The sequence below is a fragment of the Anabrus simplex genome, chromosome 8, assembly GCF_040414725.1.
Source record: "Anabrus simplex isolate iqAnaSimp1 chromosome 8, ASM4041472v1, whole genome shotgun sequence".
Classification (NCBI taxonomy): Eukaryota; Metazoa; Arthropoda; class Insecta; order Orthoptera; family Tettigoniidae; genus Anabrus; species Anabrus simplex.
In genome coordinates, this window is record NC_090272.1 from 93,113,011 (window position 1) to 93,138,935 (window position 25,925).

General features: G+C 38.7%; 1 protein-coding gene across 1 annotated transcript in view; it reads left to right on the top strand.

Moving 5' to 3' along the window:
- The window catches only part of LOC136879307 (TBC1 domain family member 13), an 84,349-nt gene that overhangs the window by 15,389 nt on the left and 43,035 nt on the right, over positions 1–25,925 (top strand). Inside the window, exons 4-5 of the mRNA XM_067153127.2 lie at positions 9,307–9,463; positions 14,286–14,442. Of these exons, the coding sequence (XP_067009228.1) occupies positions 9,307–9,463; positions 14,286–14,442 (314 nt within the window). The remainder of the gene's footprint in view (positions 1–9,306; positions 9,464–14,285; positions 14,443–25,925) is intronic.

A 25,925-nucleotide genomic window follows, 5' to 3' on the forward strand; every position in this document is an offset into this window, starting at 1 on the left:
CCTTCAATTACCTCAGTTTTATCAACAATTTCCCATGGTTTAACCAAGAATACATCTAGTAAGTTATTGAGACGAGTCGGTTCTTGTACTACTTGTGTAAATCCTCCATCCCAAATTAACTTATTTGCCACTGGGTGAAAAGGGAAATCCTCTAATAATCGGTAAATCCTTGAGACCCAGGTGCTTTAAAAACATGGACTTAAATTGTCTTGGTGTCTAATGGCATGTGAATAAAACGGCATGGATGACGTCAGCAGTATTCGAGAATTGGCTCCTAGCTTTGGATTCCAAGATGAAGGCCAGAAACCGTAACGTGATCTTATTGCTAGATAATGCTACTTGCCATCCAGAAATACGGCTTTCAAATGTAAAACTCTTGTTCCTTCCACCCAATACCACTTCTCATTTTCAGTCATCGGATCAAGGAATCATTCAAGCATTCAAATTAGACTATCGTAAGAGGGTTTTATGGTCGTTAGTGGCACACATGGATGAAGCAGACTCAGCTTTTGATTTGATGAAGATCAATGTTGGCGATGCAGTTTCGTGGACAAAGGCAGCCTGGAATGCAGTCAGCGAAACCACAATCAGGAAATACTTTGCAAAATGCGGCATCGTTAATTCTACAGTTGAAGAACAAGCAGAAATGAATATGATGAACTTCAAACTTTAGCAACGACAGCTGGATTGACGTATGATATTGAAGCCGAAGAAGAGAATATTCCTTGCTGTGACGATCTCGAGGGCGACTGGCAGTCCCGACTCCAGGACGCACCTTACGGTAAGCTTTCTGTGTTATCAAGTTATACAGTAATTGTGTGTTGCACGTATCGTAAGGTCCATGTTTGTTTGCACCTCAACTCCTCATTCATTTTCTTCTTGTGATAGACAGCTTTTAATTCTTTTAAGCTAAATTTTCAGCTTTCATTTAATTCACTGCACTTCGTAAATATTTCTAGCTATCCGTAGCAGCCTTCATTAGTCGTACAAAATGACCATTTTGAATACAGTAAAACTTTTTATCGTTTTACAGAGCCCGAATCAGGAACGAAAAGTGACGACGGTGAGGCGGAAGAAGAACAAGAAGTTCTGACAATGAAGCAGGGACTAAATATGCTTAAACAGATAAAGAATTTGTGACTCACGCTGGACCGCGAGTACGGCGAGAACACTATGGAACCATTTAACAGTCTTTATTCCGTTTTTGAGAATATCGCAGTTAAGAAAACGTGCTAAATTTACACAGACGAAGCTTCACGATTACTTCACGAAGCTGTAATGCTTGTAAATGATGTAAAATCACTTATAATAACTCTCTATGAAATACTAACACAGAAATGACTTAGAATAATAAAAAATAAAGACATGTATGCTTATATTTAAGGTGGATGTTCATTGCTGTTAAAATGTTCGATTATCTTTACAAACTTATTTTAGCAGACACCTCTCGTAACGGACATTTTTCCTCGGAACCAACGGTGTCCGCTGAAGGGAGGTTCGACTGTATCCGTTTTTTTTTTTTTGTAAAAGTCTGAAAAATTCCCATACACATTAAAATCAGTATGAAACTGCATTCAGTTTGTTCAAAACATGCGTTTTCGCAGATGATATCCACACTACTGCTTACTCGTTTGTTATTTTTCGAAATCCGATATTATCTGAAAGTGTATGTTTAATTTCATTCTGAAAAACTTACAGTACACTCCAGAGGCCTCTGTGGCAAATGTTCCAGTTTTTTTTCCCTTCAAATAGCGTCACCTAAACTAACCGTATATCCTTCTCGCTACAAATTTACATGGGAACAACCTTTCCGAAATGTTACTAGATGCGAGAAAATATAAACTGTCCTCTGAAATCAGTGGTGTAATCTGCCATATCTTCAGGTGTATCACATTCTTACTTAATTTCAGTATATAACATTAAAATTAAGGGATCGTTTACTAAAGTCTTTATTTCTAACGAGTTACCAACTGTTATCGGCCACGTTTTTTTAATGCATTTATTACAAAAACATGTTATCCTCTTTCGTTTTGAAGTGTCTTAGAGAACAGCAGTCAGTAGGTACTACTAGTAGACTCCGACATCGCCTTCGAATGTCAACGAGAGAGCTCGCAGGTGTACATAGCAAGAAAACTATATGGTACCGAAGATGATCAATCACATTGTGTGGCAATTGTTTCAGTTTTCTTATTCAAACAGCGTCACCTAACCTAACCATACTTTATGTATCATAAAAACATATTCCAAGCACCAGTAGAGAAATGATGTTCTCTCTCTAAATTTACATTGGGAATAGCCTCTTCAAAATTTTTTTTTTTTTTTTTTTGCTAGGGGCTTTACGTTGCACCGACACAGATAGGTCTTATGGCGACGATGGGATAGGAAAGGCCTAGGAGTTAGAAGGAAGCGGCCGTGGCCTTAATTAAGGTACAGCCCCAGCATTTGCCTGGTGTGAAAATGGGAAACCACGGAAAACCATCTTCAGGGCTGCCGATAGTGGGATTCGAACCTACTATCTCCCGGATGCAAGCTCACAGCCGCGCGCCTCTACGCGCACGGCCAACTCGCCCGGTCTCTTCAAAATTTAACGAGACGCGAGAAAATATAAACTAACCTCTGAATTCAGTGATGCGCTCTGCTATATCGAGGTGTATCGCATTTTTACTTCATTCCTGTGTAGCGTATTAAAATTAGCTGATCGTTTACTTTGCCTTTATTTCTAACGAGTTGGCAACTGCTATCGACCATATTATTTATGCATTTGTTACAAAAACATCTTCTCTTTCATTTCCAATTTTCTTTACAGAACAGCATTCGACAGGTATTACTAATCGACTCTGATATCGCCTTTGAACGTCAACAAGAGAGCTTGCAAATGCACGTTGGGAGAAAGCGATACCGAAGGTTGCATTTTGTGGCAAACACTTTCTTATTCAAACAGCATTGCCTAACTTAACTGTGTATGTACCATGAAAACATATATGAAGCGCCATTAGAAAAATGATAACCTTTTTGCTATAAATTTAGATGGGGATAACCAGACGCAAGAAAATATAATCTAACCTCAGAAATGAGTGATGCGCTCTGCCATATCTTGAGATGTATCACATTCTTACTAAATGTCAGTGTAGAGTATTAACATTAATCTATCATTTACTTAGATTTTATTTCTAACGAGTTAACAAATGCTATCAGCCACATTATTTACGCTTTATTATGAAAATATGTTATCTTCTTTCATTTCAAAGTTTCTTTTAGGGAACAACAGTCGACTGGTATTACTAATCGAATCCGACATCGCCTTTGAATGTCGCCAACAGAGCTTACTAGTGGACATAGCGAGGAAACGATACCAAAGATGATCGATGACATGCAATTTAATCGCTGGATGCATAAATATCAGCAACAAAAAAATCTTGCATACTTAATCGCTCGTAATAACGGATGTATCAGTGATCTCGCTGTAACCGAAGGATAATACTCAGTTTAGTGTAGGAATTTTGAAGGGACAGACAAAAACTGTCGTTATAACGGGGTTATCGTTATATGCTGTACTCGTTATAGCTGACTTCTACTGTACAGTAATCCAATCTATGACTAATACAAAGTCTGTACAGGTTGGAATAAACGGAGTCAAGGAAATACATCTGAAAGCAATCACTCATACTGATGTTTCCACAAAGATGCACACAAAATGCTGTCAATTGTGTACACTGCTTTATTTACAAGTTATTTACACATATCCTGTACACACACACTACGGAACTGCCATCTTGAACAAACATTTTACTGCTACAGTAGCATGTCACAACCAGCTACCAATATAATTAATACTTGACTTAAACACTCGGCTAACATCACTTCCACACAAGTCTCATTAAAAAACTCTACTCTACCCTCAAGACTGCCTCTTTATATACGTTGCCTGGTTAGACTTCTAGAAGAATATGACACAATATGTTTTCTCATAGTTTCAAGTGTCTCCAATAGCTTATTCACAATGTACGGAACTTTCTACATAATTCTAGTCGCACATAGTGTTGTTATGGACTTATTACAGTGTGTTGCACAATATTGCAGTGGATTATACATCATGTATACAGGTAATAATAAATTATATACTATTAATTATGTGTTCTTAAATTGAATAAACTCATATTAATATATATACAGCAGATGTTTCATGACATAACCTCACAAATAATTTGATCATGATTATACCAAATAAAGTTCGTATACAATTACGTAAATAATAATACTAATACTAATAGATATAAATAACTTCATAGCCACGCCTCACAAGTAATAGTAATAATAATAATAATAATCTATATTTGCATTATTTACCCATGGGTCAAAGAATGTTGTTCCGAGTTATATTAGTCCATTACACTTGCATCAATACTCATTCCAGACAATAAATTGCTATGTTGTATCACAGAGAAAAATCCGCCACCTATAAGAAATTGACACTCATTCATCAAATTGAGGTTAATTTTCCAGAGAATAAATTGTTAGATTGTATCATAGAGCAAAATGTAGGGAAGCATCAATGAAGAGTTTAGTCCTGTACCTCTGAATGAGGTTTGATCATATTCCTCGCTATTGTAAGTTCCACGCCTTTCATTGTCCAGTCTATTCTACCTGTATATCACATATTTTATTTTATTAAATATTTGATGATGTAACTACTTCTACAACCCGTCCAAGTGCCTCATGAGCCTTGGTGCTAATTTTGGTACTGATCAGTGGAGGCGTGTAGATTTAGATAACGAATAAAGAAACTTACTTTTGATTTTACAGATATAGATAGTAGTATTCTGAAATACTTCAGTCACCTGTAATTACCAGCAGATTAATAAACAAAAAGCAAAGCTTCCTTTCAGTATCTGTGTACAGTATTGTAACTACAAAAGACGCGTGCGCACACACACACACACACACACACACACACACACACACACACGATGCTGTCAGTTGTGTACACTATTTTATTTACTAGGTATTACTTGCATAACGTTTAGTGATATTTGGTGTTACGGGGGTGAGGAGAAAGGAGGGAGCTCTCTCGGTTCCGTAATACTGCCAACTGAATGGAAATGAAATCGGATTTGAATCGATAATGTGATCGATCGATATGAATTTTCTAAACCTTTATTATCTTAAGCCAACAACTGTGTCACACACACATTTCTCGATGCAAATCTTGTTCCTAACATGAATTCTATAGTTTATGTTTGCTGTGTAAACAACAACAGTACTAGTACGTAAAGTGTATGCCAGATGGCTCACAGTGATGCATAAGCAATTCATACTTTGTGTTTCAAAGGTTGCCAATACGAATCTCGAAGATAAGCGAGGTCTGCCGATTCAGCACTAGGGAACCCTTGTATCACTAGTATTACACACACACATCAATAAACCACAATTTTGAACACTTGATTGCTAGGAAGAAGGAGGAGGAGGAGACTGCAACACTTGCATGTCAACCAACTACCAACCCAACAAAGTTCTCATATTTGACTTCAAACACTTGGCTAAGGACTTCACTACAAGTCTCGTTAAACAACTCCACTCAACTCCCAATACTGCCTCTTTATATACGTTACCTGGCCAGGTTTCTAGAAGAATATGACACATGTTTTCTCGTAATTTCAAGAGTCTCCAATAACCTATTTACAATGAATGGATTTTTCTGTAACTCTCTAGCGCCCAAGATAAATTGTTCTGAAATTTACTGTGTGTTGCACAACATTGCATTGGATTTATACATCTTATATACAAGTTATAATAAATTATATACTGTTAAATACGTGTTCTTACATGAAATAAACTCATTTTAATACATGACATAACCTCACAAATAATATGACCACGATTTATACCAAATCAAGTCCGTACATAACTACGTAAATAATAATAATTATACTAATAGATGTAAACAACTTCATAGCCACACCCCAAAGTCATGATAATAATAATAATAATAATAATAATAATAATAATAATAATAATAATAATAATAATAATAATTGTACCAGAGGTGCACCTGCCCCATTTATTTAAATTAAGCGCCTTCGATAAGGCCCTCTTTAAAATAGAGTTTGAAATGACTATTACAAGAAGATCGACATTTCTGAACAGATGACTCTACTATAAACTTATGTTGTGCCCTCTGGTGTGACGATGAACTACTGTATTAAGATTCCAGATACATTTTGTATGTAAAGGTTCCCTAAACTGGGATGTTTGTTTTTGTTTTTTCATGTTCAAAAGTTATCATCACTTCTAGCTCTTCCCGCCAACGTAAGGCATTGGCCAATCAAAATTTTTGTACAGTTATTTATTCACCAATGAGAAAATTTGATGTTTATTTGATTATCCGAGAGCCTCCATGGCTCAGGCGGCAGCGCGCCGGCCTCTCACCGCTGTGTTTCATGGTTCAAATCCCGGTCACTCCATGTGAGATTTGTGCTGGACAAAGCGGAGGCGGGACAGGTTTTTCTCCGGGTACTCCAGTTTTCCCTGTCATATTTCATTCCAGCAACACTCCCCAATATTTCATTTCATCTATCATTCATTAATCATATCCCCAGAGGAGTGCAACAGGCTTCGGCAGCTGGCACAATTCCTATCCTCGCCGCTAGATTGGGGCTTCATTCATTCCATTCCTGACCCGGTTGAATGACTGGAAACAGGCTGTGGATTTTCATTTGACTATCCAATGAGAATTGGGGGTGTGGCGGGCCTTAGCCCAGGGTTTTCTGGAACTTTCCCCTCTACTATAAAAGCTGGCACTTTTTGGACCAAGTTGTCTTTGTGATCACTCCAGTCTACATCTAGTGTGTGTTAGTAATGGAAGCGGGGGATGCCTCGTCCATCTTCGGGAGGTCCACCAGCTCAAGATAATGGCAGATTCCGTATAACCATATGATAGTTTTTGGAGGCTAATTCGAGGGGAAGGTTTCAATTTTTAAGTGTTGTAACTTTATTTTCTAAAATGTAAATTTCAAACTCTAAATATAAATTTCAAACAAGTCAAAAGAATTTAACCGAAATCAGGATATAGAGAGTGATACCCTCCCATATTTCCTCTCAGCTTGATTTTGAGGTGACTATGATTTTGTAACTTGTAATTTCTGTAACAAATATTTTTCTCCATGTGGTCACCTCATTAGTATATAGGCTTAACCTCTGTAACATCAGGCCATAAGACCAAATAGGATTTTATGCATTTAATGTCAAGTTTAAGGAGTGCAAGTGGACCAGTAACTTTAACCTTTTGATTTTACCAAAGGCCCGGTAGAATGGGTACTTGTTACCCCTGTTAGACTTAATTCTTCTCATGTTAAAGATATTAGACTGTTGAGCATTTAAGGGAGTGAATACTGTTGGATTTTGATAAATGTATGATGTGCCTTTGATACTCCTGGAAGACGTGAAATTATAGAACAAAGACGCTCTTCCTATTAATGTAAAGGTTGGATAGTGCCTTTAGAAGGCTGGAATGGTATAATGTTTGGAGTGTAGTCTCCTAGATAAGTGATAGAGCAAAGATGCTCTTACTATTGGTGTAAAAGAAATAGGGAGATCCGTCTCCTTGACTGTTGATTGAAAGGGAACAGTTGTGCTCATGTAAAATCTGTAAATGGGAGGCTTCAAGCTCATGTTGTAAATAGGTTTTTTTTTTTTTTTTTTTTTTTTTTTTTTTTTTTTTTTTTGTCATGCAAGTTATGAACTTTTTTTTTTTTTTTTTTTTTTTTTTTGCTATGGGCTTTACGTCGCACCGACACAGATAAGTCTTATGGCGACGATGGGATAGGAAAGGCCTAGGAGTTGGAAGGAAGCGGCCGTGGCCTTAATTAAGGTACAGCCCCAGCATTTGCCTGGTGTGAAAATGGGAAACCACGGAAAACCATTTTCAGGGCTGCCGATAGTGGGATTCGAACCTACTATCTCCCGGATGCAAGTTACGAACTAGCCTCGTTCCTGTTTTATTGTAAATTGCTCAGCAAATTGTAGATATTTAAGATATGAAAAGAAAGAAAAAGTAAGATTAAGAAAGAAATAAAACTGCCAATTTTAAAGTTTTAAATCAATCATCCGGAACAATAATACCCTGTAATAATAATTGAATATTTTAATTATTTATTCATGGGTTAGAGGATTGTTTCCAAGTTATATTAGTCCATTACACTTGCATCAACAGCTAGTGCTACAGTTGACTGATGTCGGGACGAAAAAGGAAATTGAATATCATGTCATTCTTGGTTGTGGAAGCATTGATTAAAAAAAAAAAAAAAAAAAAAAAAAAAAAACATTGCTGTATAAACACTGGAATGGTAACAAGGGAATAGTTTTCTTAAGATGCTCTACTAAGAGACTCTACCATGGAAAGTGAGAGAAATGGAATGGGAGATACAGGTGACTGTGATTGAACTCATGAGTTTGAGGTAAGAGGTGTGGAACGAGAGAGAAAATCTTTGTCTTGGCTACAAATAAAGGATTTTGGATCTGCCTGATTCATTTAGAGACAAGGAAGCTATCCCACTTCAAGGTCGCAAAAGCACAATGTGGTTGATATGATTAAAAACTGCACAGAACATCTATTTCATATGTGTAATATTAGCTGCTAATTGGAAACTTTGTCCACAGGAGAATGACACAAGTTGCATTTCACAAACAAGTCATTGTCAGATTTCACAAAATGATGAAAGACTTTTAACTTGTACTATCAACAGTGAATGAGGAATGAGTCCTTGAACTATTTCCAAATAAAAAGCAAACTCCTTCAGGATGATCATATGTGTAACTACTCCCAAAAAATGTACCTTGAATCACCATGCTGTTAAGATATGACCGTCCTGAACGGTTTACTAAATCAAAATAATTTGTTTTTGATTTATATACAATGAATTTTTGTAATCAATACAGTGACTTGTTCTTCATTTGCTTCTCATGGTAAGTTAAAAGTCTGCTTTGATCATTTTGTGCTCTGACTGTAGAACATCTTGATATTCGGAAGCAGGTATTTCTCGTAGCACTCAAAAGCAAATTTTCCATTGATCTCCTGTGAACAAGTTTTTCTATTAGCAGCACATGCAAACTAGACATTGTGTGACATCAACAACATAGTGCTTTCCAACCTTGAAATGAGATAGGGTCTGTATGAGGCTTCCTTACTGAAAGCTGAAAATGTATTATTTTTTAACAAATTTGTGCCCAACTGGCGAACGCGATTGAACTTATTTAGCAGATGGATTTGCTTTCTTATTATTATTATTATTTTTTTTTTTTTTTTTTCAGAGGAGATGATTGTAATGCCTGGTCTAACAGAAGTGGAAGATGGCAATAGAATAGATGTTACATTTGCTGATCATCCACTAAATTCCAATCCAGACAGCCAGTGGCAGACATTCTTTAAAGATAATGAGGTGCTGTTGCAGATTGATAAAGATGTGAGGTAAGTCAGATGATGGAAGCTCCCCAATGTCTACTGTATATTGTCCTGGACTGCTCATTAGAATGGTGTTTAAGATCTGCTAATGAAAAACGAACTTGAAAGTTGCATAAAGTTATTTATATGTCCTCTGCACTGCACTTCGTACATAGTTCATGGATGTTCATTTATTGTTTCTGGTTGTTGGAATAGAATGTGGATTGCACTTCTCACAAGGTGGATGGCAAACTACCCAGCCATGGCTGCTACAATATTAGGAGAATGCATAGATAGTTCTGGAAGTCAAGTACTCGTGAACGTATCAATCTCACTTGATTTGTATTTTACAGAGACAGAGAGTGTGTGGTTTTATTCATTAAATTTTTATTTTTTATGTTAATTCTGAAAACAGAGGTAGTCTATACTGCAGGTCTCTTATTGTACTAGTGTATGATAGAAATTCCAAAGGGTTCTAAAAATGCTCATTACAGCCATAAGCTTTGAAATACCGGAGATGTATGAGTATGTCAGCATACTTGGAGAATCTTTCATGGAAAGGAAAGTAAGCAAACTAATAATAATAATAATAATAATAATAATAATAATAATAATAATAATAATTTCGTGTGGCTATTTTTAGCCTTGTGCAGCCCTTGTAAGGCAGACCCTCCGATGAGAGTGGGCGGCATCTGCCATGTGTAGGTAGCTGCGTGTTATTGTGGTGGAGGATAGTGTTAAGTGTGGTGTGTGAGTTGCAGGGATGTTGGGGACAGCACAAACACCCAGCCCCCGAGCCATTGGAATTAACCAATGAAGGTTAAAATCCCCGACCCGGCCAGGAATCGAACCCGGGACCCTCTGAACGGCCAGTATGCTGACCATTCATCCAACGAGTTGGACTAGTAAGCAAACTGAAAATGCATTATCCAAGTGAAATCAATTATTATAGTATAGCATATCTCTTGAACAAGTCAATCACTGCTGGTCTGAGTGGCTCAGATTTTTAGAAGTGTTGGTCTTCTGAGCCCAAGTTGGCGGATGCGATCGCAGCTCAGTCCGGTGGTATGGGAAGGTACTCAAACATATCAGCCTCATTGACTATGTCCTATGAGACAAAATTTCAGCACCTTGGCATCTCCAAAAACCATGAAAGTTGTTACTGGGATGTGAAAACAAAAACGTTATTACCAAAAATGTTACATTTTTCGTTCATTTTAAAAAATGTAGATTTGTATTCTGGCTTCAGTTTCTGTTACAAAATAAACATTAGACCAGGTCTCCCAGCCAATTATGAAGAAACGATAATGAATTTCCATAGATTTGTCATCAGTTTGCACATAAAAGTTTGTGTGTACTCTTGCAAATTGGTAATACAGACCAGACGCCAGTATATTTTGAAGTGTTGCTGGAGTGTAGGCTACTAATGAAGTCTATGATGCGAGGAGTTATTCTTCTTTTTCTTCTACCGCTTTTCTCACACCCTTGTATGGTTTCAAATGTGAACTATTTTGAACTTGTGGATCTTTGTCTTGTTATACAACCATTTGCACTTCCTGATGCCATCCCTATGTGGGGTTTGTATTCACTATTGCCACATTTCTGTGGTGTGTTGTGTGGGTATGAAGAGGAGAGTATTGGAGCAAACACAAACACCCAGTCCCTGAACCAGAAGAATTAACCATACGTGATTATAATCCCCGACCTGGCCGAGAATCAAACTTAGGATCCTCTGGAGTGAAGGTGTCATTGTTGACCATTCAGCTAAGGATTCGATGAGATGAATTGCTTCATGATTTTATCATTTCTTGTATTGTAGGTTTTACGGTTTTCAATATAAATATTTATCAAAGCTGCACAAACACACAAAAAATGTATTTTTCAAAATATCCTCTCCTAAAATTGGCGTTTGGGAGTTATTCCCTGGCATAGATTATTCATGTACTGTATATGCGGTATGTACTGCTGCCAGTGTTAGATGTGTAACTTCAGTAATGTTACAAGCATACGCAAGAAAGGCCTTTCTTAAAAAAGAGAAAAAGTGTATTCACTTCGAACATTGATAAAGGAATCAGAAATACATTTTTGAAGACTGTCTTCTGGAGCATGGCATTGTATGGAAGTGGAACATGGACTATAACTAGCTCAGAAAGAAAGAAAGAGAGAGAGAATATAACCTTTTGAAATATGGTGCTACAGAAGAATGCTGTAGGTGATATGGGTAGATCAAATTATGAATGAAGAGATACTGAAATGAACTGGTGAGAGAAGATTGATTTGGGTGAAGATGACTAGAAAAAGAGATAGAGTGATAGGACACATCTTAAGACACCCAGGACTTGTTCAGTTGGTTTTTGAGGGAAGTGTAGGCAGTAAGAACGGTAGGGATAGACCAATGTGTGGATATGACAAACAGATTATAGCAGATGTAGGATGTAGTAGTTACGTAGAAATGAAAAGGTTAGCACAGGGTAGGGTGCTATGGAGGGCTGCATCAAACAAGTCTGATGACTCAAACACTCAACACAATATTTCATTACCAACTACAGAACACTAAAAGCTCATGAACTATACTCGTGAATGTACCCGGTTCTGCTCCCAGAGGATACTACAGGCCTTTACGCCACTTCACAGCAGCTAGCTGTATGAATTTTGTGTTGACTGTTGTCTTTGCCCCAGTTTTTGTTGTACAAGTATCCTGATTAAGGGATGGGAATTGTGAAATATGTTAATGCAAAAATATATCTGGTATGTCTTGAATTTTATATCTTAAAATGCATTTCATTCTTATGTTTCTTTGTGGGAACATTGTTTTACTGCACATATAGCATGAACCTTAGAAGTACTAAGCTTTCTTCATGTGTTTGAGTCATCAGTCCATAGACTGGTTTGATGCAGCCCTCCATGCCACCCTATCCTGTGCTAACCTTTTCATTTCTAAGTAACTATTGCATCCTACATACATCTGCTCTAATCTCCTTGTCATATTCATACCTTGGTCTACCCCTACCGTTCTTACCACCTACACTTCCTTCAGAAACCAACTGAACAAGTCCTGGGTGTCTTAAGATGTGTCCTATCATTCTCTCTCTTCTTCTCGTCAAATTTAGCCAAATCGATCTCCTCTCACCAATTCGATTCAGTATCTCTTCTTTTGTGATTCGATCTATCCATCTCACCTTCAACATTCTTCTGTAACACCACATTTCAAAAGCTTCTATTCTCTTTCTTTCTGAGCTAGTTATCATCCATGTTTCACTTCCATACAATGCCACGCTCCACACGAAACTCTTCATACCTTTTTTTTTTTTTTTTTCCTTAAGTGATATTTGTTCGTGGCATCGACCTCTGTAGATCTTTTGCCACTACTTGCACCATATATGAACCTGCGTGTAATTGTAATTGCGGAAGTGTAGAGTGTTGAATGTGAAGATAGGAACATTAAGGACGACACAAACACCCAGTCCCCAGGCCAGGGATATTAATCATTTGCAATCAAAAACGCCTAACTCGGCCGGGAATTGAACCCTGGGCTGCCAAGTGGCAGGCGGATGCAATGCCCCCTACACCACGGGGCCGGACTTCTTCATACCTTACAACTAAGTTTCAAACACCCTCTTCATAGGAACTTGCCGTCTGCTTCAATAATTATAATCTTGCGCTGGGACAGTCTGTTTGGCCTTCACCGTTGCAGGCGGATGTGTGTGTCTCCATTCCATGCTCTGTTACTTCGATTCGAGCGTGATATGCGAAACCTATGTTTCGTCTCCCGTTACGATCTGACTCAACATGGCGTCACCTACTTCGGCATAATGAGTCAGAAATGTCTTCGAACACTCAAATCATTTGTTTTTGTGGTCCTCTGTTAGGAGTTCAGGGACCCAGTGGGAGCACAGTTTCCTAAAGTTTAGGTTTTCAGAAACAACAGGGAGGGTGAGTCAATAATCTTGAACATTTGAGCAAGCACAGAACTGTATAGGTTAGCAACAGAGCTGCAACTGAGCACCTTTGTTCCCGAGGCATGCCAGCACACGACGCACGTGCTTGTTGCAACGCGCGTGTGAACTACTAGTGTCTACAACAAAACGGCCATTACTTAAACACGCCTCGTAGCTGTGAATGAAACCCTCTGCAGAATAGTTACAGGATGCTTGAAAGCAACCCCTACTGAGAAACTTGACTGCCTGGTTGGGATCGCTCCCCCTGATATTTGGAGGAAAGTAGCGGCAAGATATGAGAGGACAGAGACGGAGAACAACAGGAGTCACCCTGGACTTCAACTACCTCCTAAAAGATTAAAATCAAGAAAGAGCTTCCTCAACATCTGTACTATAAATAAATTGCCAGCAACAGCACACTGAGATCTATGGTGAAGTAGAACACAACACCTTTTGGAGTGGATGGTATCTCATGAATCTCAACCTCCTAGACATCAGCTTAGCTGGGCTTCTTAGAGGCCACTTAATCGTTTGTGGAGTGGTACTGGAAGATCTAGGGACAACCTCAAGAAGTGGGGATATTTAGGAAAAACAGAACTTTGTGATTCTGGAGAAAAACAAACTACCCCACACATGTACAACTGTCAACTATGGCCCATCCAGTGTACACTTCAAGACATCATTCTGGCGACCAAAGAGGGAATCGCTGTTGCTGATTATTGGGTGGACTAACTGTGACCGCATGAATTATATATGTAACGTGCTGTGTTATTTTCTGTAATGTAAAGTGTATTTTATGTTTATATATATACTTGTACTGTCCATATTGAATGCACACTCTGACACATAATAGTAATAATAATAATAATAATAATAATAATAATAATAATAAACTATTTTGTTTGTTGCAGGAGATTGTGTCCAGATATTTCTTTCTTCCAGCAAGCAACTGAGTTTCCGTGCCAAGAGGTGGTGCACAGCAAAGGTGTGAAACGATTACACAGGCGTGTGCAGCACACAGTCCTGAAGAGTGCTAATGTAGAACGAAAAGGTCTAGGTATTACTAAGGTACATGGACATTTTTTTGATTCCAGTATTGTTTAAGTAATATTCTTACAAGTCGTATTTATTGCTCTGTGTGTTGTGGTGTAAATCTGTATGATGTGTGGTGTCATCCAGTGATAAAGAATGAAAAATTCAATTGCCTGTTCAAACCAAATATCATAAGAATACGTGTAACCATAAGTCTCTCATTGCATCTTTTGTGAAGTAGTCTAGCAAATGGTCCTACTGTAAGAGCATGCGTTTCTATGTTACCACTGCTTTCTTAACTTTGTCTTTCTTAATTTGTGAAATTGGTGATCCTAAGGTGCAAAGAACTTGTGTTAGATATACTTTAAAATTAACAAAACTCTAGTGAAAATCCACTGAATGCTACAGTAGGGTGGAAATAGGCCAACGGACCCGCAGTGTAAATGACATAGCGGAAGGTAAATGATGCAAAGCTTACCTCGTATTACTTGTAGGAAAATGATATGTTCAATCAAATGCCACAGACCCACCATCCTCCCCTAGAAGTATACAGTTGAAACTGGTTAAGCCGTCCCTCTCTAGCACATTTCCTGGTTATTACAGCATTATTCCAAGGCCCAGTCATTCTCCTATTAGATACATGCTAAAGATACCTTGGACAGCTCATTCATGTCATTCTTTAGTGCCTTTGTAACTCCTGTTGTAAGGAATTTAAATTTACGTTCCCTACCTTGTTGTGCACACGACACACCAGCGGCAACTGTCCTGAGTAAGGTTGGTAGAGAACTTTATTTTGCAGCCCCGGACTGCGTAGCGCTGTAAGGTGTCAGCCCATAGCTACAGGGAAGGTCAGTTCCAAGCCAGCCTTTGCTGTGGTAGTTTGGATCGCACAACAGTCGCTCAGCTGAAATGTCAGTGCTTTAATTTTACTTTCGTAAGTGAATTGTGTATCATTGTCGTCGTCATCATCCTTCTCCTTTCCCCTTATCCATCTGTGCTGGGTTGGGGCATTAATGGCACTTCTCCACCTTCCTCTCTCCTTCGACCATTCCTGTTTCATCATTTTATCCCAGTCCAGGTTTTTTCTTCTTGCATTCCTCTTTATTGAATTGATCCATCTTGTTCTAGGTCTCCTCGCTCTCTTTCTCTCAAACTTCATCTCCATCATCTGTTTTGGTATTCCTTCCTCCTCCATCCTGTTTACATGTCCAAACCATTTTAGTGTACTCCTATTAATTCTCTCGTTTAGGTTTTATATTCTGACATCTTCATTTCTCACTCTCTCCTTCCTTGTCTTTCCTATCATACTTCTTAGGTATTTCCTTTTGCTGGGTTGACTTCTACTGTCACTGTCTGGGTCTCAGCCTCGTAAGTCAGTATGGGTGCATGATACATTTTGTACACTATCTCTTTACACTTCCTTGGTACTTATACAGGACAAGGTTTCTTACACTGTGGTAGAATGCATTGTTCCATTGCACCCTCTCGCTAATCTCCATGTCCAACCTTGTATTCTGCATTAATTCACTCGCTAGGTATTTGAAACTGTCAACAATTTCAAGGCTTTGACCCCAGTTTTCACAATGCCTTTCCCTTGTCTTTCTCCTCTTGATATCACCAGGGTCTTACTTTTCTCTGCGCTGATTTTCATACCATACTTTTCAATTTTCTTGTTCAGTGCATCAAGTTGTTCTTGTATTTCTTTGCTGGTCATTCCCCAGACCACAGTATCGTCTTCAAATAGTAATAACTTAACTTCATATCCCTATTCCCATATGCTTCCTTTGTCTTCTTTACAATTTCATCCATAACCATTAGAAACGAAAAAGGTGACAACACATTTCCCTGTCTTAGTCCAGTTTCATTTCTAAACCATTCTGTCTTTCCAACCGCAGTCTGTATGCTGTTGATGCTTGTACCATTTCTATAGTTTTTGACCATGGTTTCCCAAACCTTCTCTCTGGAAACACTATCATATGCCTATGTCATATCTATGAACGTCATGACCAGATCTTTTCCATATTCCCAGTTCTTTTTCATTAATTGCCTCATGCTGAAAATTGGGTCCACTTTTGATCTTCCACTTCTAGTCAAACTGTTCCTCTTGCAACTCTCTATCTACCTTTCTTCTCATTCTCCTTTTGAATATTATTTCCAGTGTTTTTGCCACTTGTGATAGAAGTGTGATTCCTCTAGAGTTATTACTGGGGCCGATGACCTTCGATGTTAGGCCCCTTAAAACAACAAGCATCATCAGCAAGAGTTATTACATACATTTTTGTCCCCCTTCTTAAAGACTGGTATTATTCTTCCCATTCCCCAGTCTTCTGGCACACCATTTGTTTCCATGTGCACTTTTAACAATCTATCCACCCATTGTAGTCCAACAGGCCCAGCAGCCTTTTATCATTTCACACTGATTTTATCCATCTCTGGTGCTGTCCCCATTTTCATTCTATGGACTGCTAATTCCACTTCTAACATTGTTATATCATCTACTGTTGAGTCATCACACCGTGTTACTACTGTCTCCTCTGGACAATTTCTCACATTCAGCAGTTTATCAAAATACTACTTCCATCTTCACTTTATCTTTCCTGGATGTGTTATCAACTCTCCGCCTACTTCTTTTGTCAGCTTTGTATAAACTCTTTCTTTCCTATTACTTTGTATATTGCATACTGCATTCTTACACTGCTAGCTCCATCCGTTTCCATCTTTTGTGTAAATTCTTCCCAACTTTTGTTCTTCTCTTAACAATTCCTTACATTTACTTTTATTATTAAGTTACTTCCTTTTACCTTTTTCTCTTTTTTAAAATCTCTGTTTGATTCTTTCTCTGCTTCACACCTTTTCATTCCTTTCCTTTCACTCTCATGTTCTACCACGGGCACACTCAGCCCCATTCACAAATGCCTCTTTGAAGTTGGGCCATTCATCTTCCACATTTCCTAACTCCAGAACCTGAAATTTGTTGTTTCTATCTCCGAAAATTCTTCCTGTACATTCTTTTTTTTTTTTTTTTAAGTTTCTACACTTTTATTTTACTGTCTCTTATGACCCTTAATTTTTCCATGTTCCCCACTCCTTTTTTTGCTATTACAACTGTGTGATCTTCATCAGATGCTTGTCCTGGTAAAGCTGTTACATCCATCAACTGTCTATAATTTTTCCTTTCCACCAGAAAGTAATCAATTACTGATTTTATTCTTCTGTCACCCCAACCACATCTTGTAATTTTCATGCTGTTTTTCTTCCGAAACCATGTGCTGCCTACAATCATTCCGTTCCTCAAAAAACTCAATCACTTTCTCTGCTTCATTCCTTTTCCCATATCCATATGATCTGATTACTTCTTTCTTTCTTTCTTTCTTTCTTTCTTTCTTTCTTTCTTTCTTTCTTTCTTTCTTTCTTTCTTTCTTTCTTTCTTTCTTTCCTTGTCTTTCAATACACGGTTATTGTACAAGCCCCAGTGGAAAAATGTTTTTGTATTGTTCTCTCGTGTTTTCCACACCTTTTAATACTCTTCTCTCAGCTTTGGAAGTGGTAGATATATCTTCCATTGTAACTGCACATACACAACGTCAAATGCACTCGTGTAGAAAATAACATATCAAGTGTTTTCATATCCTTGTTGGATATTTTTTATTTGTGTATTCAATAGTACATTTTCTTGCATAACACATCTCTTTCCTTGTCCCTTGCAGAAAAGTTTTAACGAAGTTTTACTGTATTTTTTTACTGTTCTATCGGATTGTGCCGTCCATCTTTCTGTTGAGAATATGTGACTTGCTTTGGAAGGCATGCCTGGTATGCATGCAGCTTGGCCGGCCCATCGAAATTGATGTTTGTTCAACAGTCCTGTCATTTTACTCTAACAAGGGAATTGTCAAAGGAATCGTATGACACTGAACTTGAAATTTCGCAGGGGGAATATACCCCATATTCAAAGGCTGTTAGCAAAATATCATCTGCTGCTTACAGCTGCAAGGTCGTGAAAAATATTTTGCCAGAAAAACAGCCAGGAATAGTAATTGGACACTCACAATAGCTTAGGTATTGCAGTGAATCAAACAGCCGAAGTGTTGGTTGGCAAGCTGGTGTTTGCATCATAGCAATGTGTTAGTGTGAAATTAACATGAAATTACGGCTGTCCAATGTCATGTCATACTATCTCGCTTGAGATTTCAGCATCGATCTGAGGCCCTTGCAATTGTGAACAGCAACTGAATTTTTGCGTCCAGTGTCTCTCTCTCTCTCTCTCTCTTTCTCCTCCTCCCTCCAGGTTTATTATTTTAAAAACAATACCACCTGTATTAACAGGCTGCCATGAATGATAAAGTAATATAGATCACATGTGATGGAGACGATACAAAGGAATAAACATAGAAATTAAATCATTTCATTAACAACATTATGCGCTGAATATGTGGTTCCTCAGATGCCTGATAGAACCTCGGTGAGCTATCATAACTATTTCATGAGTGTCCTCCATGGGTAGCTGGAAACGCTTCTGTTTTTGGAATAATAACAATATGTTAATTTATTGTTATTATTCCAAACAAATATCATCAATACAGATCAAAAATTATATTTATCACATGTAACGCTTCTGTGTGTCGGAGAAGTGTCGAGGTATGGTGCCGCATGCTCTGACTGTTAGGCCTATTACTTCAATCACTTGAAGATTGTATTTTGACTTGTAATAGGGATTGTGGGTTCGTAGATCTCTTGTTTCTGTAAGTTTACCTCTTCTGGCCTTTGTGGGTTTCGAACCGTAGAGTTGGGTCTCTGATGAAGCCTTTAGGGCTGTGTTCTCTGAAGGCTATCATGTCGATACAACGAAAACTGCCATTCATGGCCAATCTGTGAACTTCCTTGTGGACATTAAAGGCCTTCTTCCTCAGTTCTTGGGCAATGAAGGATCTAATTTGATGGTGTTGAGTGTTTTGCAGAAGCTCTCCATATTTTCAGGATCCTAGGACATGAGCAAGAGTTTCTTTCTCTCTGAGCAGCTCTGACAGAGGTTAATTGTAATATTTATAATCATTGATTGTTCCCTTGTAAGTATTATTGATCTGTAGGGATGGCTGAGCAAAACAACAGTTAACATTCCTCATGTCACCAGCTGAATGTTTTAAGAATACAGTATAGCATTCAGTTGTGAGTCTGCTATATCCATTCTAACTCCTATTTCTCCTCATGGAGCAAAGGGCATCCAAGAAAGCTCTCCATTTGGTGTGTTCTGCAGGCAAGTCTTTACCTTCATCCCATGTTTTTCCACTTCCAATCAGATCTGCTCTTTCACCTCCAAGTGTTCTTAGGTCTTTCACACCTTTTTTTTTAAATTTTAGATTCCATTCTAAGGCCAATTTTTTAACTGCTCTGCCGTGTTTAATTAATGTGTATCCAATCCATCCTGTCTTTCTTTTCCTTAGTTCTACATCAGTGAGTTTCTGGATTTTCTTCCACGTTTTTGTTTGTGATCACTTCAGGCCATCTTATATTGATAATGTGCACCAGACAACGATGCACAAACACCTGGAGTTAGTGTGTGATTATTTTAGTGACCTTCCATGATTCACAGCCATACACGAGAACACACTTCATCTTTGTATTGAAAACTTGAATCTTGGTTTTCCATGAGAGGTTGTTGTTCTTCCAAATAGGATATAGTACAAGGAATGAGCTATTTGCTTTCTGGATTCTAGCCTTGTCATCTTCCTGTGCATTACGAGTCTTAATCATTGTGCTGCCAAGGTTGCTGTTTGCTTGCCAGATATGGTGATGTGATTGCTTGCAGTACCATTTCAGCATTTATTTTAAGTCACCGGGTGAGTTAGCTGTGCGGTTAGTGGCGCGTTGCTGTGAGCTTGCATCCGGGAGATAGTGGGTTCGAATCCCACTGTCGGCAGCCCTGAAGATGGTTTTCCATTGTTTCCCATTTTCACACCAGGCACACCTTAACGCCACGGCTGCTTCCTTCCAACTAGGCCTTTCCTATCCCATCATCGCCGTAAGACCTATCTGTGTCGGAGCAACATACAGCCACTAGCAAAAAAAGAATTATTTTAAGCCAGACAGCTGCTGCTTCTTGTTTTTCCCCCTTCATATCTCCAAAGTTCTTGGACAGTAAGACAGATGTCATCAGGCAAGCACAGGTCTTCAAGGAAGCTGTCCTCCTGTACTTTTCCCCTCCACTGTCATCCTCATTACTGTACTCGATGTAACATGGGTGAGAACAATGTGAGGGAGAGGATGCAACCTTGGCATATTAGATACCTGTTCTATAATTCGGAGTTAAAGCAAAGGCAGATGAAAACTGTTCCCCAAAATTAATGTTATCAACGAGTTCCGGTATGCATTTTAAACAAATTCTTATGGTATGATGCTTATGGTAAATATTGGATGTATATTTACAATGCACAATATTCTTGATGTAGTTATTCCCTTACCTTACATTCTGCACAGTTTCATGGTCTGTGAAATGAGCAAAAATTACAGCTATCCTGTATTATTGTGATCTTAATTTCATTGCATCATAAGTAATATTTGTTGTGTTTTCTTTCCATTGCGTGGCCCTCCCAGCAGCAGGTTAGTAGATTAATTAATGGATGTTTTGAGTGCTGATATTGTTATGGCTTGGTACCTGAAAGATCCAGCCTCCATTAACTCTTCTTTCTTAAGCAGTTATTTACACTCCTGAAAGTCTAATTTATTTATTGTAGTGGTTTTCTTACTGGCTGAAATAAGTAAAACATTGCTTAATTGCTTAAGTATTTCAAGGAATGTTGCATTGGATGATCTGCACTACTATGTATTTAATTTGTGTGTGTGTTTTTTGTATTTCTTATAACTTTTGATTCCACTTTGCCTCTTTGCTTAAGCATGTCAGAATGTGGATGTAATTATGAAAGCAAGATAATGGGATTGGAAATTTAATCTCAAGAATATCTTATATTAACACATTGCTGTTCATTCACAGTTATATCTGTCCACTTTAAAGTTTTTGGTGAGACTTTAGATTTCGGTTCATCGCCCATGAACGACTTGACAACACAACCTATATTTTCAGGTTCACTCAGCATAATTTTAATGCCAGGTGTCCCCGAGAAAAGCTCCAAAACCGTTATATCATCCTGTTCACACCACTCACTGCCAGAAATAGGGAGAATATTATCAGCAGTACTTACATCTAGATCATTTTCACTGTCTAAAGCAACAGGTTGTTCTGACTGCTCGCATGGTGCAATAAACGTATTTTTCACAGCATCACTTTCACATATATGCCCGACACTAACACTAGAATTATCATTAGACAATTCATCTTTACTCTCTTCATAATCACCGGGAAGGTGTGACAGATTATCAGCGAATAATTAATGTATAATATCACTGGGAGTCGATCCACTGTTTACTGGCGCTGCCATTTTTGTTTACTAACACTGATGGATACACGGGGGATATTCGAAGGAGAAAACAAACACCATTGATGCACTAAAATGGGGAAACCCAATAAAAGAAGCATAGATTTTCTACTGTTTAGGTTCATCAACGATAATCTGCAAGTAGTTCCTCAATAACCGTTAGATGGCATCAGAAGACGGAGCTGCACCAACACGTATTCATGCGTGATGGCTGTAGAAAACCGTGCTCGAAAACACGTATTGCTACGTGAGTGGACAGCATTGTGTTATCAAATGTTATCTTAAAGAGATAGGGACATGAAAAGGAACACAATAGGATAAACACAATGACAGGTCAATGTGAAAAGAGGAGAATAGAACAAACATGAAAACAGAAAAGGACAAAGACTCTCCACATCTTCATACGTGACCAGGTAAAGACAGGAAGAAAAAGAGACATTTCTCTTATTACAACTCTATTTGTTGCTTGTTTGTTCCTTTCCATTACTTATATTGAATCACTGGGATCGTTTCCTCCTCCTATGTTTGTCCTGTGTTCTTAGTCTTTTACTGCCTATATTCATCTTTATCTTATAGCCTGCATGATGGCCATGAACGTTAAGACATCAGTCTGTGTGGTCTGACACCTTGGTTAATCTGTTGGAGTCCCATTGGTGCAAAAAAATTCACTATCAGAATGTTGGCCAACAGGGAAGGAGAGGTGGTGGTGGATAATTTCTAATTAATTGATTCCGTGCAGATGCAGACGTTAAGCCTTGAGTAGATCCCTTGGCGTTGTACAATAGGAGTACCCATGTGAGCAACACCGCGGGTCTGGGCATTACCTGTGAGTTGTACCACTATATGAGTGACACCGTGGGTCTGCGTTGCCTGTGATTAGTTCCCACTATGTGAGGAACACCACAGGAATACCGGCACCCGTGACTAGTACACCTAGGTGAGGAACCTCATCGGTTTGCGTTGGCTATGAGTGGCACCATTGTGTGAGAAACACCATAGGTCTGCGTTCCATGTACGAAGTGCAATACTTGTGAGTAGTGCCATCATGTGTGGAACACTGTGAGTCTTCGCTACTTTTGATTAGTACCTCAACATGACAAATACCATGATTCTACTTTACTCACAACATGTAGGCCTACCATTCTGAGGGGCCTTAGACCTGGATTTTGGACCCCTTTAGACATCAAGCATCCTCGATTCAGGATTGTGCTTTATGAGTGGTCCCTTGGTCAGTAACAAATTATTTATGATCTTTTTTTGAGTTGGATCCACTATTTTTTTTGTTTGCTAGTTTTTTTTTCATGTCTATCCATTCCTTTTCATGACGATTTTTTTTATTTTGGTCAGTGGATGATTTTTAATTTTTTGTTGTCATTTCATTTCGTACCATTAGGGGCCAATGACCTCGATGTTAGGCCCCTTTAAACAACAAGCATCATCATCATCAGACTGATGCCAGTTAGGCGCAGGCTAGTAATTGAAGCTTCTCACAAAGTACTGCTAAGCTTATGCAGTATGTTGTTTCTTGCAACAACTTTGCAACAGAGTATGGTGTGGTGCTCTTTGTAGCTCAGGGTCCTATCCAGAGTAACTCCAAGATATTTAGAAAAAGGATTGTAGCTGAGCTTTTGTCCTGTGAATAATACTTCTGGTTCATAGTTCACATTGCAGTTTGAAAAATGGAAACTAAAGACTTCAGTTTTGGTGGTACCTATTCAGAGTCAATAACCAGGACTTGAAAAATGCCGATGTTTTCTCCACCGAGCTCGATAGCTGCAGACGCTTAAGTGTGGCCAGTGTTTGGGAGATAGTGGGTTCTAACCCCACTGTCAGCAACCCTGAAGATGGTTTTCCATAGTTTTCCATTTTCGCACCAGGCAAATGTTTGGGCTTTACCTTAATTAAGGCCAGGGTCACCTCCTTACTAATCCTAGCCGTATCCTTTCCCATCATTGCCATAAGACCTGTCTATGACGGTGTGACATGAAACCAGTAGGAAAAAAAACAACATAAAAACAAACCTGTCATTATAATTGTCCTTGTACACATGTGCACAGAAATAGTGTCCCGGCATAAACAATCAACACAGCCCCTCTCCAGTTGAAAAGGAGGGGGGGGGGGAATGAAGGGGTAGTCTTGAAGGCCACTCCAGTACTGAAAAGTAGGGGAAGGAGTGAACAGGTAGTGCTGAAGGCACAGGGTGTGTATTGCTATACATCGCCACTGTGCCCATTTCAGTCACAACAGTCTTGTAGCGGGTTGTCTACCTGCAGCAATGCGTTAAGCGAGGAGGTGGGGGGATGCCATGTTTTTTTATATCTGGACACCATTTCTGATCAACCATTGCAGTCCCTGTAATCACCCATGTCAGTATTTGGTTCATGTGGACCTACTGCCATGGCTGTACTCATGTTTCTCAAGGCATTTTCCACATCTGCCCATGTAAAAGGGGTCTTCCTATCCTGAATCGTCATTTTTTAATAATAAAGTTAGTTTCTGTTGGAAGACTTCAAGATCTGTGTCAACACATTTGGTTTTAACCCAACAAAATGAATTAAAACACAGCCATAGATTGTCTCACAGAGGTCTGTTTCTCTGCCATCTGGTAAAGGGAACATTAAAATTCACATGCAGGTAGCCTAAATGAGATCAAATCAAAATGCATGTACTACTACTTTGAGTTTGGGACATAATCTGAATTCATATGCAGGTAACCTAAATGAGATCAAATCAAAATGCATGTACTACTACTACTACTACTACTACTACTACTACTTTGAGTTTGGGACATAATCTGAATTCATATGCAGGTAACCTAAATGAGATCAAATCAAAATGCCTGTACTACTACTACTACTACTACTACTACTGCTGCTGCTGCTGCTGCTGCTACTACAACTATGAGTTTGGGACATAATCTGAACAATTCCTCATTCCTTCTTGTCCCATAATCTTCTCCATTCTCATATGACCTTTTCCAAGATGCATTTAAACAAGGAGTGGATAAAATCCATCTTCTTGTCTGATACCAGTTTTGATCTGAAATGGCTCCGAGATCTCATCCATGAATTTCACTTTCGACGCATTGTTGGTGAGAGTTTGTCTGATCAGATTTCTGAACATGTCATCCACACAGACAGTGCTTTCTTAAATTGGACAAAGACAACCACATAGTTGTTTTATATCTGTTGATATTCTTCAGATTATTATTATTATTATTGCTGGGATGAGTGGTTTAGATGGTTAAGGCGGTGGCCTTCTGGCCCCAAATTGGCAAGTTCGATCCTGGCTCAGTCCGGTAGTATTTGAAGGTGCTCAAATATGTTAGCCTCATGTCAGTAGATTTACTAGCACTTAAAAGAATTCCTGTGGGACAAAATTCCAGCACCCTCGGCGACTCCAGAAACTGTCATAAGTAGTTAGTGGGACATAAAAGTTTTTTTCAGATTAGTGTATTGTAGCTTTTATACGACTACAACAGCTACAACTCACAGTGTTGTGAATTACTGAGAATTTAGCAGCTACGAATATAATCAGTGTAATAAATATTGAAATTAAAACTTACATTACACATGAAACACATCCTTTTCATACTGATGAAGCCAAATATTAAAGATATTTTACAATTTTGTATTTTTTTAGTTTGAAAATGAATAGCCGTTAGCCCTCTGAGAACATCTGAGAAGAGATGCTAGTTTAATTCCTATCTCTGTTTCCCTAGAGTTGATGTCCTTGTTCCTCCCCGCTTAAACTCCAAGCATATTGCCTCAATAGTATTTGGTTTACCGGGCGAGTTGGCCGTGCGCGTAGAGGCGCGCGGCTGTGAGCTTGCATCCGGGAGATAGTAGGTTCGAATCCCACTATCGGCAGTCCTGAAAATGGTTTTCCGTGGTTTCCCATTTTCACACCAGGCAAATGCTGGGGCTGTACCTTAATTAAGGCCACGGCCGCTTCCTTCCAACTCCTAGGCCTTTCCTATCCCATCGTCGCCATAAGACCTATCTGTGTCGGTGCGACGTAAAGCCCTTAGCAATAGTATTTGGTTTAACTGTTTCCTTCCTGATATTAGTCCTACATTAATTACAAATGCAT